Genomic DNA, 16,993 nt, shown 5'->3' with positions numbered 1-16,993 from the left:
TAACACCCCGCCACTTTGCTCTCGGACATCGCCTCACTCCAAAGGTATGGTTCCATATTTTTTTACTGATTTTGTACTGTTTGCTCTAAGTATATTTTTTCTTAACAGTTTACTAACGGTTAGGTTATTATTGAATGTCCAAATGAATGTACAGTACTGTATTTTACTGAGTTTTGTGGAGTTTAGCTTTCTTATAACATTTAATGTGGTGTTTTTGTAGGGCCTGGAATGAATGAGGCTATTTACATGAAAATATGACTCACAGCAAGAAAAAATCATGGCACGAAGGCCAATATCGAACCGATTAATTCTGTGATGTGAGGCATTACTGTGTGTGTGTGTGTGTGTGTGTGTGTGTGTGTGTGTGTGTGTGTGTGTGTGTGTGTGTGTGTGTATGTATGTATGTATGTATTCGACAGGAATATGTACAGTGACGTCATAAATTTGTATCTCTCTTGATAGCTCTGTTGGATCATTCAATAATAACCTAACCGTTGATAACCTTTAAATTAAATGTATAATTAGAGCGTGAATTACAACAATGTAATAAATGGAAAATGCCATAAAAAAAATGTGGAACCTTACCTTTGGAGTAAGGCGATATCTGAGAGCGAATTGGAGGCACGGCAGAGGAGGATGACAAACGGAAGAAAACATTAACAAGTGGCAGAAAACACTTAACTTTACAAATCACATTAATAAATGGCAGAAGAGATTAACACTTAACTTTGCAAAACATAGAACAATTGATTCAGTGGTGTACATTTGCTAATCAATATCAATTTATTGTTTGACATTTCCTTGTATTTCAACCTGTTTCAACCATTAACCTTGGTTTTGTTGTAAAGTGATATTTGTGTCTTTACTTTTACTTCTCTCATTAATAAAATAATACATCACAAAAAAAAAACCTTCATTACAACCTACTATAGAAGGTCTGTAATGACCTAGCAAAATTAAACGTTTGGGGCTCAAAATCGACAGTCATAGTGAATCTGAATATGAAAAACAGGTCAAATCAATCACATAACATCAGAAATGAATTTCCCATGCCAAAAAACCCAGTTAAACAGATTTTGTACAGCACTCTGAGCCAAACCAGGAAAAAACTTAATTTTTTGAACAGGTGAAAGTGCCCATTTAGAATTCAGGGCTCTCAAAAGTTATGCCCACACTTTTGACAGGGACATGGGGGCTAAATTTCTTTTTTATCCCTCCAAAAAGTCAAATCCAATGAGAAAAGTACCTCCGCTTTCAGTGGTCACGGAACTTATGAAAATGACCCAAATAATTTGCCCTCAGAAGAGTTAACTGAAGAAGGGCTGGAGTGATGAGTTTGGTAATCAGGAGTCAGGATCTCACCAACTTTCCTGACCTCACGGGCAAACCTGAGGGAGAACGATCGCGTGTGGATCTCTTCTTCCTCCTAGTCTGAAATCTCCCCCACTGGGAGGACAAACATCCCCCTGCACATACCACAAGGACAGTCCAAAGTCCACTGATGCCCTCTACACGTTGGATACAAAGGGTGAGGATCAGCCTCAACCTTGCTCAAAGTGCCACAGTGTTGATCAGCCACCCCTGGACACATCTGTATCCTGCTAAGTTCTTTCACACTCATATTGAAATGAGATATAGAGAAAATTAGAAAAACTTCAGGGCAGTTGGAGGGCATTGAGAACACATCTGTGTAGCTCGATGGCCAGCATCAGAATGAAGGCTCCGAGTGCTTTCAGATCTGTACCACCAGTGGATACTGGGTGCTGGTTGTTAAAGCCTTGATAATTCTTAACTGCCCATTTCCAGCTATCACCAGTCTTACCCCTGCTGAAGAATAAAGGTTTGAATTGGAGTAGGAACAAACAAAGATTTAAAGACTTCATGATAGCAAATTTTTTTTTGGAAAAGTATGCTAATGTATTTGTAATCACTTTAATGTGGGAAGAGCCTGTGCTGGCATAGGGCCAGAAATCCTCAAACACATTATTTTCATAGAAAAAAATAACCACAGGTACTGTACAACACAGATTAAATGAGCTGCCTCTAAACTTTTGTCAAAATAATATGCATGTTAGCTTTTCCTTGTTGTCATGGTTTAATTTAACAAGATCAATCATCAACTTGAAATGCCAGACTATAATAGGACTAACAGGAACCATTCACAAATACATGAGAATTGAAAACTAGAAGAAAATAAGTTAAAGGTAGCTGAACATTAAGTTAGAAATGATCAGAGGGAATGGATGGAACATAAAGAACTAAAAGCAACACAGCTGGGATAGAATGGACATCTCAAAGAATCTTTAGCAACAACTACATGTCATTTACATTCTATATTTATAACTCATGTTTTATATTTTATTATTCAGGCAAACAAAGTTTTCATTCCTACAAATCAAAACACTCACTTTTGTAAAAAATGCCTTAAAGAAAAATTACTGAAATGGTTACAAAGAACTTTTAATTACTTACCCTGTTAATCTTGCAACATAGTGTTCCAATAAAACATTAGCATGTTCTAGATGCAATGTGTTAATGGTGATCTGTATTAATTGAAGAAGAGGTAGACCTGGCCTCTTGATAAGCGTAGCTAGGCATCCACTAAGCGTTCGAGTAAGCAGAAGATTGGTAGACTTTCGAACCATGTCCTCCTTTTCTGTTTGGCTGTGGAAAACAAACAATGTGCAATAATTAGTAGTGAACCATAATTGGGCTAGTGTTGACTTGAAAAATTTGATCCCAAACAAACTCTTTCTCACTTCCAAGTAGCTATCAATCAACTAAACCCCAAGATTAATTAGATTTATATTTCTTAAGAATCAAAATATGTAGAATTTAATGACACCAATCCAACATACTTTGTCTATCTGATTGACTACTAAGCTATCTTCCCTTACCAAGATTGTTAAGATATTTAAGATCTTACCATGATAGAAACCACACACACACACACACACACACACATATATATATATATATATATATATATATATATATATATACATATATATAGTCAACCCTCTCTTTTTGCGGGGGTTATGTAACAGAAACAGGCACAAAGTGAGAATCCACGGATACTGCACTACATTCTTTCCAAGTGCTTTCTATCATGGTACTCTAGTTCTTAACACTTTCCAGAGGTAACTACAATATTAACACAACTTCAGTAAAAAGTAAAATTACCCATAAACCAAAAATCATCACCATGGCTCATAAAACTAGGCACAGGCACACCATGCTTTACATAAGTTTCAACAAAATGCTCTTTTATATACAACAACACTGTAGAGTGAAAAAAACATTAATAAGTGGTGGCTGAAATGCACTCGAAATTGAATGTAGAAAAAATGCCTTAATGAAGCACAATTATCTTTTCAAGTCATAATCTTTTAGAATGGAAAATGTCTGCTTAAAACTTGCTGGTCTAAACTAAAGAAATCAAATGCAGTATTTTAAGGTTTTGATTAAAGTAAAATACTGCAAATACACTATCGGTAGTTTTTTAATGAATATACAAATATTTTTCCTACCACGTGAAAAAATAAGATGAAAAAATTACTAAAATATCACTATGTTTACAAGACACACACACACACTCTCTCTCTCTCTCTCTCTCTCATGAGTTCAAGAATAAGTTAAACAAGATCATAAGAACTCCCTAAATGCTTGAACTAAATTGCTTTACCAAAGAGCAAATGGAATCTCCGTGGATGGACTAGAACGTCCTTGTAAAACACACACTAACACACACACACTCTCTCTCTCTAAGTAAAAATTCTTGTTACATGCGCATAAATCAACACCTTTCATGTTAAGTTTTAATCTTCAGCTTATTTCCTTTTAATAAAATTTTATTCCTTTCTACATGATAAATCAATAATCTACGTAGAAATAAAATTCTCCATGCAATATTATAGGTTCCTGGTGTAAGCATATAGAATCAATATGCTTTTTTCATGAAGAAATAGTTTTTCCTCTCTAACTTATTTCTTAAAGGAAATCTTAATTTTTTGATCAAAATCCTTTTCTTTGAAAGTAGCATAAGATAAGACTAGCTCTAAGACTTTTAGCAAAGTGATACTATCCCACCACTAGGACTAGCCATAAGACTTTTAGCGAGGTGTAACTATCCCACCACTAGTTAGCGGGTGGTAGGGGGTAGTACCAGTCATCCTGCTCACACACACACACACCTGTGTTCTATCGTCACCTTTGCTTGCAGGCAGGACTTGTCAGGAGATAGGTGATGGTAGGCCAATTTTGTATAAAGAGCACAAGGTTTGTATCATTAGGAACAATACAAATTACTCTAAATTTGTCCTTTCTTCCGTCACTAAATATTGTACAAACCCTTTCACTCTTTATTAGGGAAGACTCGCCCCTAAGGTGGGTGAAAGTCCAACCCAACTGGCTGACTTTTGACGAGAGTTTTCCATCCATCGTGCTACGCACGCATAAGGGAGAAAACCCTGACACCTCGCTAAAACCTAGGTGCAATAACATGTTTTAGTGACCCGAGTAATCTGTGTGATTGTGTGATACTAGCAATGATCGTTGAAGCAATTACTCTAGCGCTATTGTAAAAGACGAGTAGAGAAGAGGGCGAGTCTCACTGGGAAGAGCAATACGCTTGTGTGCGGTGAGTCATAGCTGGTAGTGCTCTACGATCCTCACCCGAGAAACTCTCTGTCGAACAAAGTCGGTAATGACTATCCCAAATATCAAGGCTTCCGAGACTTGTCACTGGTTGTCAGCGATTCTACACCGCAAGCGGGAAGATTGCCGATCATCAAAGACGGAGGCCAACTTTACCTTCGAAGGGAAAGTCACAAGCTGGGCAGTGCTGTAGCACTGAATAGTGGTCTGCCCTGGCATGCTGGAAACTCAGTCACGAGCTGGAGACTGGTCATGAGCAGAAGCCTGGTTACAAGCTGGTCTGTGCTGTCTCGTTGTTAGTCTAGAAGTGTGGTAGAGAACAGAAGGGTGATGAAGGGAAGAGGACTCGTCAGGCACTGAAAGTGGTTTCTGGAACTCCAGGAACCTAAGAGAGCTGACTGGCGATCGCTAGCTGACGGGTGATCATGGGCTGACAGGCGATCATAAGCAGATGGAAGATTGCGAGATGACAGGTGATCGCAAGTTGATAGGCAATCGCAAGCTGCAGCAGGACTGGGTGAGGCAAGTCTACAAGACCAGACGAGTCATCTATGTGAAACGAGTCAGGTGGGAGAGACGAGTCAGCTGGGCGAGGCGAGTCAGCTGGGCGAGGCAAGTCAGCTGAGAGAGACGAGTCAGCTGAGAGAGACGAGTCAGCTGGGAGTCACGAATCAGCTGGGAGTCACGAATCAGCTGGGTGAGATGACACACCTAGGATTAAAGGCAGATAGACGCTGGAAGCATCTAACTCGCAAGGGTAAGTAACATATGCTCTGAGTCACACTCTGAGGGTTTAGAGAAAGGAAGGGATGAGTCCATAACCCTCTGTTAACACAGCGTGGCAAAGACTAGTCCAGGGAGGACCGAACCCGCGTACGGGAATGGTGTTGACTATGAGGAGCAGGAGCAAGCTTCAGACTTTGCCCTTCCTCTGCCGGCTAAGCAAGCTCAGAACAAGGGAGAACGCCGTCGCCAGCATGATGATCAGGAACTGCCGCAGGCAATGAAGGCAATAACAGGTCAGAAGCAGTCACATCTACAAGAACAGGAACAAGCATCGGATTTTGCACTCCCTCCACCGGCTGGCATCGCACGAGGGAGTGCTTCATCGTCAGCGCTGAGGAAAACCACTCGAGAGAAAACCTAACCCGCGAACGGGACCGGTGATCACTGAAAGGCACAGGAACATGCTTAAGACTTTGCACTCCTTACCCCCCTTGCATTAGCTGAACGATGGAGTGCAACATTAGTAACGCTGAAGAATATCGCAAACGGGAAAGGTGTCCGCCGAGAGGTACAGGAACATGCTTCAGACTTTGCATTCCCTCCACCTGCTGCCATCGCAGAACGAGGAAGTGCAGCGTCGTTAGCACTGAAGAAAACCACTCGGTAGAAAACCTAACCAGCAAATAGGAAAGATGTCTGCCAAGAGGCGCAGGAACATGCTTCAGACTGCACTCCCTCACCCGGCTGCCATTGCAAAATGAGGGACTGTTTCATCATCAGCTCTGTATTCAGAAAACCACACAGGAGAAAACTTTCCCTACGAACAGGATAGATGTCCCCCTAGAGGCACAGAAACAAGCTTTAGACTTTGTCCTCCCTCCTCCGGCTGCCATCACAGAACAGGGAAGTGTGTCATTGTCAGCGTAGAGGAGCAAGACCGAAGTCGAGCTCTGGGTCGACCGCAAGCAGCCTTCCTGCTGTCGAACTCGCTGGGTGCGAGCTACATCTACTTCATATGGTGAAGAAGCATCCACACGGAGAATGACTACCCTGTGGAGGACTATGGAGCCACTACACTACTGGAAGCTGGGGGAGCCTCCAGCCTAAGGGTTTTCTGGCGTCAAAGGGGAAGAGATCGTAAGAAAAGGTTTCTCTGCCCTTGAGGAAAACCTGGCACTAAACCGTCTCCGAAACAGCAACACTCACACCTGTGAAAATAAAACAAAAAGGTAAAGAACAGATTAGTCAAAGGCCAGTCAAGAAAGGTTGAGCGGTAGAGAGAGACGAACGTTCACTCTCCACTGAGCCAAAAGTAAAAGTGACGATAGAACCCAGGTGTGTGTGAGCAGGGTAGCCTGTACTACACCCCTACCCCTTGCTAACTAGCTGCGGGGTAGTTACACCTCATGTGGCTCGTCTTCCAGGTTTGCCGAAAGTATATTTCCTAATAAAGAGCGAAAGGGTTTGTATTTAGTGCCGGAAAAACATGTCTTTTCTAGACCATACATCTTGTTAGATAAGAAAATATAAAGGAATAACCTAAGCTATGTTATTTTCCTATACTTCTTACATATTAAGATGAGGGCACGCCATCTACAAATGCACAAAGATATATTGGTTACAAGAGCTGTCTGGTTCATGGGAATTATAAATCTAGTTGATTGAGCCAAACCAATTAGTTTGTTGACGAAGCTTACTATATATGAATGTAAAGAAATTATTTGTTCCAAATATGCTTAAGAAATTATAATTGAAAAACTTCAATACCATTCCTATCTTATTTATACTGTACTAAACTTGCAGGGTTATATGTCAATGACACAGTAATTGATCTTCAAATATGATATGTGACTAGCCATATCAACTAATTTTGCCAACTGGTAATCTTTAAGCAAGTGACATACGTCCATATAATCTGTGGATAAAAATATTGCTCTTCAAAGGACCCTCTTAAGGAGAAAATGTGACAAATAAAGATTATTTCTAGTGTATGATGATATTCTCGTAGATATATACTTCATCCATGGTTGCCAAAATTGTGCCAGGCTCTAAAGAATTGTTTGTTATGTTAAATTTCCTACAGATATACCAACCTTCTTTATCCTCTCCATAACTTACAAGTAATCAAAAGTACCTTTAAAATAATGCTAAGTCATCAAAGTTCGACTACCATTTAAAAATGAATAAATTCAGGAATTTGACAAACAAGGCCCTGCAATGGCCATTCAGCATTCATACAGTATGTAAAAAGGGGAAAACTCCAAAGCTGTAAGAGGAATTACAAGTTAAGAGGTTAGACAGCCAGATGGAAATAAAGCAGAAATGGGGGTCTAGGAGGAGGTAAATAAGTGAATTCTGCTAGGTGCCAAGGAGACAATGGAAAGACCTTTAAATAATGCCTATACACTAACAATGCTACTCCTCTACAGGGCCAGGACAATGATGCAAAGAATAAATAATTCAAGATATATGAGCAAAATTTGCAATGAAACTAAAAATATATTTAGATTTGAAGTGATGGCAAGATATACCCCAAGTCATGCCGAGGGGCTAGAAGGTTAAGGGACCAATTCTTTAAAAAAGGGATTTTGACGTAGGAAAAATCTATTTCTGGGCGAAGGACCTGTGCCGCCCAGTGAATAAGCTCCATTTAGCACTTATTCTTAGGTAATTTACTGCTAAATATACCAGAGAAAAAATGTAAAGGAGTGCTAGGTTAACTAGCTCGCTCACCTATTGGTGTCGGTATAAAATTGGGCGTATAATCCAGAGGTCCCGCACTATTTAGATTCATCCACGACAGAAACCCCAATAGAGGAGAGCTGTTCAACCTCACTCGATACTACTAACAATGCATCCGCTCAGAACCCAACTCCTTAGCACCCAAAGTTTGGGGACTCCAAGGGAGAGGAGCTGGGAGGGTTCACTGGGCGGCACAGGTCCTTCGCCCAGAAATAGATTTTTCCTACGTCAAAATCCCTTTTCTGGGCTCGAACCTGTGCCGCCCAGTGAATCTATACAAGAGAAAATGTCACCAAACTTGCAAAATAAAGGAAAAAACATAAGCGTAAGGGAAATACAGGATGCTTTTAATCAGAGATGAGTACCAAAAAACAATTATAAGGGTATCTTAAATATGAACATAAATCCAATAAGGTAGGTATAATAATGCCGTGAGTGATAATATATACAGATACTCAGGAGTATAAAATTTACAAATATAATAACAGTATTCAGGTGCGAGACCAACGAATACAATAGGGTATAAATGAGGCAGGTAAGAGGGAGAGATAAAGAGTCAAGGCATTAACCTGTGAGTTACTTGGGAGTAACTATGCTCCCTGCGGCTACTGTAGAAAATTTTAGGGCTTCCAAATGTTTAAGGTAGTGTTTCTTGAACACTGACGGTGATTTCCACCCTGTATACCTGGAAAGGTCTGTAAAATTCATGTGGTGAAAGAAGTTCACCGAGGTAGCAACCGCCCTGATATCATGTGCAAGAGGAAAAGAGTCAGGGTTAGCTTGTTTAATAAAATACAAGATTTGTTGCCTGATCCCTTTAATAGTAATGGTACCGCCTTGTTCTCTAACGAATAGAGGCCCCGAGGAGTTAGAGGAGGTCCGGGATAAATAAGACCTAAGAGTAGTAACAGGGCACAGAGACGGATCTTGCGTGAGGGGAACAATTTTCCAGGAAGACCATCTGTTTTGAGGGTCTTCGTTCTTAGCCAAAAAGAATTTGTTAGGAGAAAGAAGGACCTCTCCCGAAGGCAGGAAGTCAATATGACCCGGGTCTCTTGACAAGGCTGCCAATTCAGAAATTCTTGCCCCGGAAGCCAAGCTCACCAGGAAAAGTGTTTTCCTGAGAAGGGGAATGTAATCACAAGAACTGTTAATGGTATCAGAAGCCAATCTAAGTACGTCATTAAGGAACCAGGTCACCGGAGTAGGACGAGTAACCGGTTTCAGTCTGGCACAAGCTTTCGGAATTGAAGCTAACAAAGAGTCGGTTAAATCTATGTTAAAACCCACTAGGAAGATCTTTTTCAGAGCCGATTTAATAGTGGTGATAGTATTGGCTGCCAGACCTGATTCTAATAAAGATCTAAAGAAAGTGACTGTAAGGTTCAAGTTCATACAGTTCACGTCTGAGTCTATTAAAAATTTTGCCAACTTTTTAACTGCAGAGTCATACTGGCGGATGGTGGAATCCCGTTTATCCGATTCTAGGAACAAGGTGTTTTGAGGATCAATATTGGCACCATGCATAGCCGCAAACTTCATAAAGTCCATAAAGTTAGGGCGCTCTGAATGTTTGAGAAAGCGTACACAACGCGTGTTTGTACTATCTGAGACAGAACCGGATTGGGTATCGGGTGAGGGTATAGTCTCAACTCTCGCAGGAGAGGATACCAGTTGCTCTTGGGCCAGTTGGGTGCGACCAAGGCTACTTGTCCCTTGAAGGATCTCAGTTTGTCTAGAACTTTCAGCAAAAGATTCACCGGGGGAAAGAGATAAATCTTTTCCCAGGTGTCCCAATTCTGTGACATGGCGTCTGTGGCGTAAGCCTGAGGGTCTAGATTGGGAGCCACATATACTCTCAATTTGTGGTTGGATTCCGTGGCGAAGAGGTCCACTTGGAGACCGGGAACCTGAGAGAGAATCCATCGAAATGACTTTAGATCGAGTGACCATTCCGATTCTAGAGGGGAGGTCCGGGACAGGGCGTCTGCCACTACATTCCGGACTCCCGCCAGGTGGACAGCTGAAAGATGCCAACGGTTCAAGGCTGCTAGGGAGAATATGGCTACTAGAACATGGTTCAGAGGCCCTGACTTTGACCCGCCTCTGTTGAGGCAGCGGACCACCACTTCGCTGTCGAGGACCAGACGAAGGTGTTGTTTCTTGGGAAGAGCAAGACGTTTCAGGGTTAGAAGAACTGCCATGGCCTCTAGCACATTGATGTGAAATTGGCGGAACAAGGGAGTCCAAAGACCTTGAACTTTCTTGAGCTGAGAATAACCGCCCCAACCTGATAAGGATGCGTCCGTGTGAATGATTAATTTCGGAGGCGGAAATCGAAGGGGAACTGACTTTGACAGACTGTTTGCTCTTGTCCAAGGAAGAAGTCTTTCCCGTAGAATGGGAGGAAGGCGGACTTTCCTGTCCCGGAGCTTCCGGTTCGCCCTCGAACGCCAGACACGATTGATATCTTTCAATTTTGCCTTCAGAAGAAGATCCGTCACTGAGGCAAACTGAAGGGACCCCAGAATCCTCTCTTGGAGTCGTCTGGAACTTACTTTGTCTTTGAGAAAGCGTTTGGTGTTCCTTGCAATCTCTAACCTCTTGGGTCTGGGAAGACACAGAGTATGAGATATAAGATCCCATTGCAGGCCGAGCCATTGGAACTTCGATTTTGGAAGAAGACGGGACTTCTTGAAGTTGATCTGGAAGCCTAGAGATTGAAGATAATGGATGACTTTGTGAGTGGCTTTTAGGCAATTTTGGGAGGTGTCTGACCAAATGAGCCAGTCGTCCAGATAGGCTACTACTTGAATCCCTTGATTCCTGAGTTCCTGAACAGCGACTTCTGCTAACTTTGTGAAGATCCTTGGGGCGATGTTGAGCCCGAAAGGCATCACCTTGAAGGAGTAACTTTTGTCCCCTAAGCGAAAGCCTAGGTACGGACGGAAGTGTCTCGCTATCGGGACGTGATAATAGGCGTCTGTAAGATCGATAGAGGTGGTGACGGCCCCACGGGGAAGTAAGGTCCGCACCTGCGAGACGGTAAGCATTCGAAACTTGTCGCATTGAATGGACAAGTTGAGAAGGGATAGGTCTAGAATCACTTTTCTCTTGTCTGAATCCTTCTTCGGGACACTGAACAGCCGACCTTGAAACTTCAGGTGTTTCGTTTCTTGTACGGCGTTCTTTTGTAAAAGATCCTGGACAAATTCGACCAGGTCCGGAGTGGAATGTTGACGAAATTTGTTCGGAGGAGGAGGTCCTTGAATCCAACTCCACCCCAGTCCCTTGGAGATGATACTGAACGCCCAGGGACTGAACCTCCATTTGTTGCGGAAGGCATAGAGCCCCCCCCCCTACCTGCTGCACCTCAGTATTGGTTTGAGGAGTTGCCTCCACGTCCGCCTCGGAAGTTCTTTCCTCTGCGAAAAGCTCTTCCCCTGCCTTTGTTCTGGTTAGAACCACGGTGGTAGCCTCTACCTCTACCATAACTCTGGGAAGAGCTATGAGCCTCATACGACTGGTTAAAGGCAGGAGAAGTGGCGGAGGCACCAGAAAGCTGGCTCTTAGGAAGCAGAACGGTGACATAGTCGTCCGAAGGAGCCTGAGAGGTGGAAGGCTGTGCCGGGGCAACAGGAGATGGGGGAAGAGGCAGCCGGAAAATGGGCGAACCAGTCTGCTGTTGCCTGAACTGGGTGGAAGTATATGGACGGAGCTTCTTCCTACCCCGGGCTTGGTAATTTGCAGGGTCAGATTTACGTTTAGGAGTCAAACCCCAACGGGCTTTAAGGCTCTGGTTGACTCTAGTGGCCTCCGCCAAGACTTCCTCTACAAGGTCCTCAGGGAAGAGGTTTGAACCCCAACAGGAGGACCGGATCAGCTTATTAGGTTCATGCCTAATAGTCGCCTCTGCCAGGACATGTTTGCGACACTTGCGTTTAGCAGTAGCGAAGTCATACAGGTCGTAGTATAATGACTGCAACGTAGCCTTGTTGAGAGATTTAAAAATACTCTCAGTATCGTAAGTCAAGGCTATCGACTCCGTGGAAGTGGCCAGGTTCAGAGTACGGCCAACGCGTAGGCGAGAATCATACTCCTGTTTAATGAGGGATTCCGGGAGACGGGGAAGCCGCTCACTAAACATTACCGAAGCACAGTCTGCTGCTAGCTTTCCAGAGGTAAATGTGGTATGGACGTTGTCCCAACACTCAATGCCTGAAGGAAGAAGGAGGGAGATTGGATCCACCTCTCGGATGGGAGGCAAGGGCTTCTCCTCCAGAGCATATTGGAAGGCAAGCTCTGCTACCTTATTGACACATGGAGTCACGGTGTTTTTGTCCATTAGGAACATTGTAAAAGAGCTCTTATAAGGCGTCAACATAGTGTTGGCGCAGCCGATGTCATTCAGGAATCTGGCCCACACAGATTGGGCCTGCTCTTTTGGGAAGATGACTGTCTCCTTGGGGACCTTGTCTAACCGAACCAAAGCTTCCTCGGTAAGCCTGGCATAACCATGAAATGGAAATGCCAGACCAGGAGGAAAGAATTCAAAGTCCTCTAGGGGACGAGTGCCAAGACCCTCCAAAGTTAACATTCCGTCTGAGAACGGGGAATGAAGAGCCATACGCCAAGGGTTGTTTTTGGCAAACTGCGGGAGCTTAGAGGCATCCGGGATGAGAGAGCTTTGGACCCGCTCCGGAGCACCTTGCTCTAATGCCCCAAGTCTCTGACCGATGTTAGAGAACATCGTGTCCATCTTAGACTTTATTTCTGATACAAACTTAGCCTGCATCTCCGACACGATGCGAAGCATGGCTGATTCGGAAAAGCCCGGGCTAGCAGCAGGTGTGGCGGAATGAACTCCCGGGTCGCGAGACTTAGAGGAGGAGCCAGAAGCCTTAGATGACAGGTTTGTATTCTGTTTAGAACCATGAGAAGCCTTATGAGGCTTATGAACTTTAGGTAAGGTTCTAGACTTATTCTTGGGGGGAACCGGGTGTGATCGTTGGGACGAATCACGGTCCCCAGAAAAACCATGGAAGGAAGAGCGATCAGCAGAAGAAGAAAGAGAGGGGCTGAGGATAGGAATCTCAGCGCCAGAAACACCTGCCTCACTTACCACCCTACCTGTATCTGGATCATCCAATAACATGGGTTCCACGTCAAGGTTCATGGTGGCAACATTGTCTTCTAGATCTCCGGGGGCGTCCGACGGATCCTGCTCTGAATCAATAAACCCCGCTATGGTGGCATCAATGTGGGCAATGATGGGAGCTGCAACATGCCTAGCCACAGCGGCTGAAGACTTGGCGTTGGGGTAAATCAGGGAACAGTAGTCCTCGGAGAGGACGTACGGCCGCTTGGACTTCACGTTCCGGGCAAAACCACCAACCCACACTTTCAGTGTGGCCCGAGCCGCAGACTTTTGCTCCGGGGATGCCTGAAATAATAGTGGGAATTATAAAAGGGCAGACTCCCAGTGGTCCTTCAAGACCATAGATATCTTACTAAATAGTGTATGTATGCCAAAAAAGGTAAGATAAATAAGAAGGCAACATAGCCAACGGGACTCACCGAGTCAGATCCAAGGGTGGTAACGAGGTCAAAACAGACCACACAGTTATCCGGGTGCCATACCACGACGTCCTCCAGCTGCACACCGCAGAGGGCGTGAGACCGACAGACGGTATGGCCGCAGGGCTGATGTAGAACAGCTGCACAGGCTGTCGTCTGACAATGCACCATCTATAAAAAGAATAGTATATGAGAAACTGTAATTCTCTTAAGTAGGGGGCGGGTCCGGAGGACCCGGGCCTAACATAAGCCTAACACAAGATTAGGGCTTAACTGTAATATTCTTAAGAAGGGGCGGGTCCGGAGGACCCGGCCTAAACATAAGTCTAGCTTAAGACTAAAGTAAATAGTATATGAGAAACTGTAATTCTCTTAAGTAGGGGCGGGTCCGGAGGACCCGGGCCTAACATAAGCCTAACACAAGATTAGGGCTTAACTGTAATATTCTTAAGAAGGGGCGGGTCCGGAGGACCCGGCCTAAACATAAGTCTAGCTTAAGACTAAAGTAAATAGTATATGAGAAACTGTAATTCTCTTAAGTAGGGGCGGGTCCGGAGGACCCGGGCCTAACATAAGCCTAACACAAGATTAGGGCTTAACTGTAATATTCTTAAGAAGGGGCGGGTCCGGAGGACCCGGCCTAAACATAAGTCTAGCTTAAGACTAAAGTAAATAGTATATGAGAAACTGTAATTCTCTTAAGTAGGGGCGGGTCCGGAGGACCCGGGCCTAACATAAGCCTAACACAAGATTAGGGCTTAACTGTAATATTCTTAAGTAGGGGCGGGTCCGGAGGACCCGGCCTAAACATAAGTCTAGCTTAAGACTAAAGTAAATAGTATATGAGAAACTGTAATTCTCTTAAGTAGGGGCGGGTCCGGAGGACCCGAGCCTAACATAAGCCTAACACAAGATTAGGGCTTAACTGTAATATTCTTAAGTAGGGGCGGGTCCGGAGGACCCGGCCTAAACAAAAGTCTAGCTTAAGACTAAAGTATAGCCATCCATTCCGGTCGAGCCGGGAGTATAAAAAAGGATGCAACAACTAAAATTTAAGACACAGGGTGTCTGATTTCCCGGGGCGAGGCTAAGCCCCGGGCCGGGAAATAAAAGTATCCAAAACCAATTCGTATAGGAACTCCGGGGTAGTGATCTGTCATATAATCATCATAGGAACTGTTATAAATTAAATAGGGGGGCGGAACTGTAGATAAGAACCGCCAACGGAACCCAGAGGGTTTCATATAACATAAACCAGTGTGATAAGTGAATATAAAATAGGGTGCACCGGGATCCAACTCTGTTGACCGGTGGCCAACCAGACTAGACAGAGCCGAACCCGCCGGGACACCCGGAGGACAAAGTCCATAAACACTGAACTACCCCCTCTACAAGGAGGGAAGGCAACGATCCCCTAGGGGAGAGGGGGAGAGAAGCCTAGCCACCCACCTAGCGAGAGGGGGAGCATGGGGGAGGATCACGTGATACGGAGCCGCAGGGCTACCAACTGACGATCCCCAACCAGACAGATCAAACGGAGTAATAGCACAATATTCATTATAATAGTAATAGCGTTGATAATATAAAATAAACACATAAAAATTTTTGGGCAAGGCATGCAACATAATAATTAAATCACAAAAGACACACCTGATGGCTTAAAAAATAACATTGCCGCCTAGCACGAAGGTCGGCAGCCATAACGATACGTAAATGATATCGGCCCAAAATTTGAACCACGAGGGTTCTAAACGCTAAATATTGAATATCCATAATAACAAATAAAATTTAATAATAAAAATAATACATATAGTAACACCGCGAGTGAAACTAAAAGCTCTCAAAACAGGAGTACCAACTGTAAATGGAATCAAGCAAGATCGGTATGAACGAAGAGAATACACTCCTATAATTCAAATATTAGACGATCTAGGTTGCTCAAAACACAGCAAAACACAGCTTGGTACTTAACTTAGACGGTGTCTCCAGGGAAACCGACGAAGAAGCCATAATCCAAAGAAAATAAGCGAAAAAACGAGAGCACAACAAAAAAGCGGGTTACACACAAGACGTGCTAAAAGGAGTTGGGTTCTGAGCGGATGCATTGTTAGTAGTACCGAGTGAGGTTGAACAGCTCTCCTCTATTGGGGTTTCTGTCGTGGATGAATCTAAATAGTGCGGGACCTTTGGATTATACGCCCAATTTTATACCGACACCAATAGGTGAGCGAGCTAGTTAACCTAGCACTCCTTTACATTTTTTCTCTGGTATATTTAGCAGTAAATTACCTAAGAATAAGTGCTAAATGGAGCTTATTCACTGGGCGGCACAGGTTCGAGCCCAGAAACAAAGTAATGTCATTGAATAAAATTCTTTAAAAGCATTTGATACGTCTCTTATTTCAGATATTTTTATACATCATCATCACCTACATCTATCTTATATCACCTTTTCCTTCAACATACATGGATACTTGACTAGTTCTATCCACTTATCAGTCTTGGGCCCTTTCCCTTTATTCCACACTTGGTCCTAGTCTCAAAGACTTTCTGAGCCTTTTAGGCACACTTTTTTTCTGGTTACTTATAAATCTAAATCTTTCATGACTACCTTTTTCTTTTTTGCTTATGACAAACACAGTCTTCGAGGACTATCTACAGCAGTGTTTCCCAACCTTTTTTAAATGATTACCCCAAAATTTTATTTCCAACTAATCAATTACCCCATTGAACATGTACCCGGTAACATCGGATGTTTTTTTGCAGCCACCTGATGAACTGTATGGATCATGTAGCCCGCTATTGGCTGCTTATAGTTAAGGATCCAAACCAAATGCAAATTTTTCCATTTTAATCAATATTAAAATGAACCATCATCAGTGCAGAATATTCAATATAACAATATTAATTATGGGAATGTGAATAACTCAATTTCAGAACATCTTGATTACCCCAAAAATACAGGTCCATTACCCCACTGGGGTAATTTACTCCAGGGTTGGGAAACACTGATCTACAGGGTGACAAAAAAAAAAAAAAAAAAAAAACGGTCATCACCTAAACTTGAATAACTTTTGGAATAAAACATCGATTCCTTTTATTTTTCAAATTTATCAAGAAAAATTCATGTTCTAAGAGTCTACCAAATTCGACCTTCGAGATGCCATGGACTACTGAGGAAAAGACATTTATAGTTGAGGCATATTTTCGGTTGAAGTCTATCCACACAGGTTGATTGCAATTGAAAGAACGGTTCAGATGTCAAGAACTTCCTGTCCACTCAATGATCTAC

General features: G+C 43.1%; 1 protein-coding gene across 5 annotated transcripts in view; it reads right to left on the bottom strand.

The window, feature by feature from the left end:
- Sec15 (exocyst complex component Sec15) overlaps positions 1–16,993 on the bottom strand; it is a 205,926-nt gene that overhangs the window by 30,728 nt on the left and 158,205 nt on the right. For all 5 annotated transcript variants that reach the window (XM_068385390.1, XM_068385397.1, XM_068385403.1 and 2 more), the window contains exon 11: positions 2,473–2,664. In XM_068385390.1, coding sequence (XP_068241491.1) covers positions 2,473–2,664 — 192 coding nt within the window. The remainder of the gene's footprint in view (positions 1–2,472; positions 2,665–16,993) is intronic.

This window comes from Palaemon carinicauda, chromosome 1, assembly GCF_036898095.1.
Source record: "Palaemon carinicauda isolate YSFRI2023 chromosome 1, ASM3689809v2, whole genome shotgun sequence".
In the NCBI taxonomy this organism is placed as follows: Eukaryota; Metazoa; Arthropoda; class Malacostraca; order Decapoda; family Palaemonidae; genus Palaemon; species Palaemon carinicauda.
Note: the sequence above shows the minus strand (reverse complement) of the source record. Positions and strands in the feature narration are given on the sequence as shown.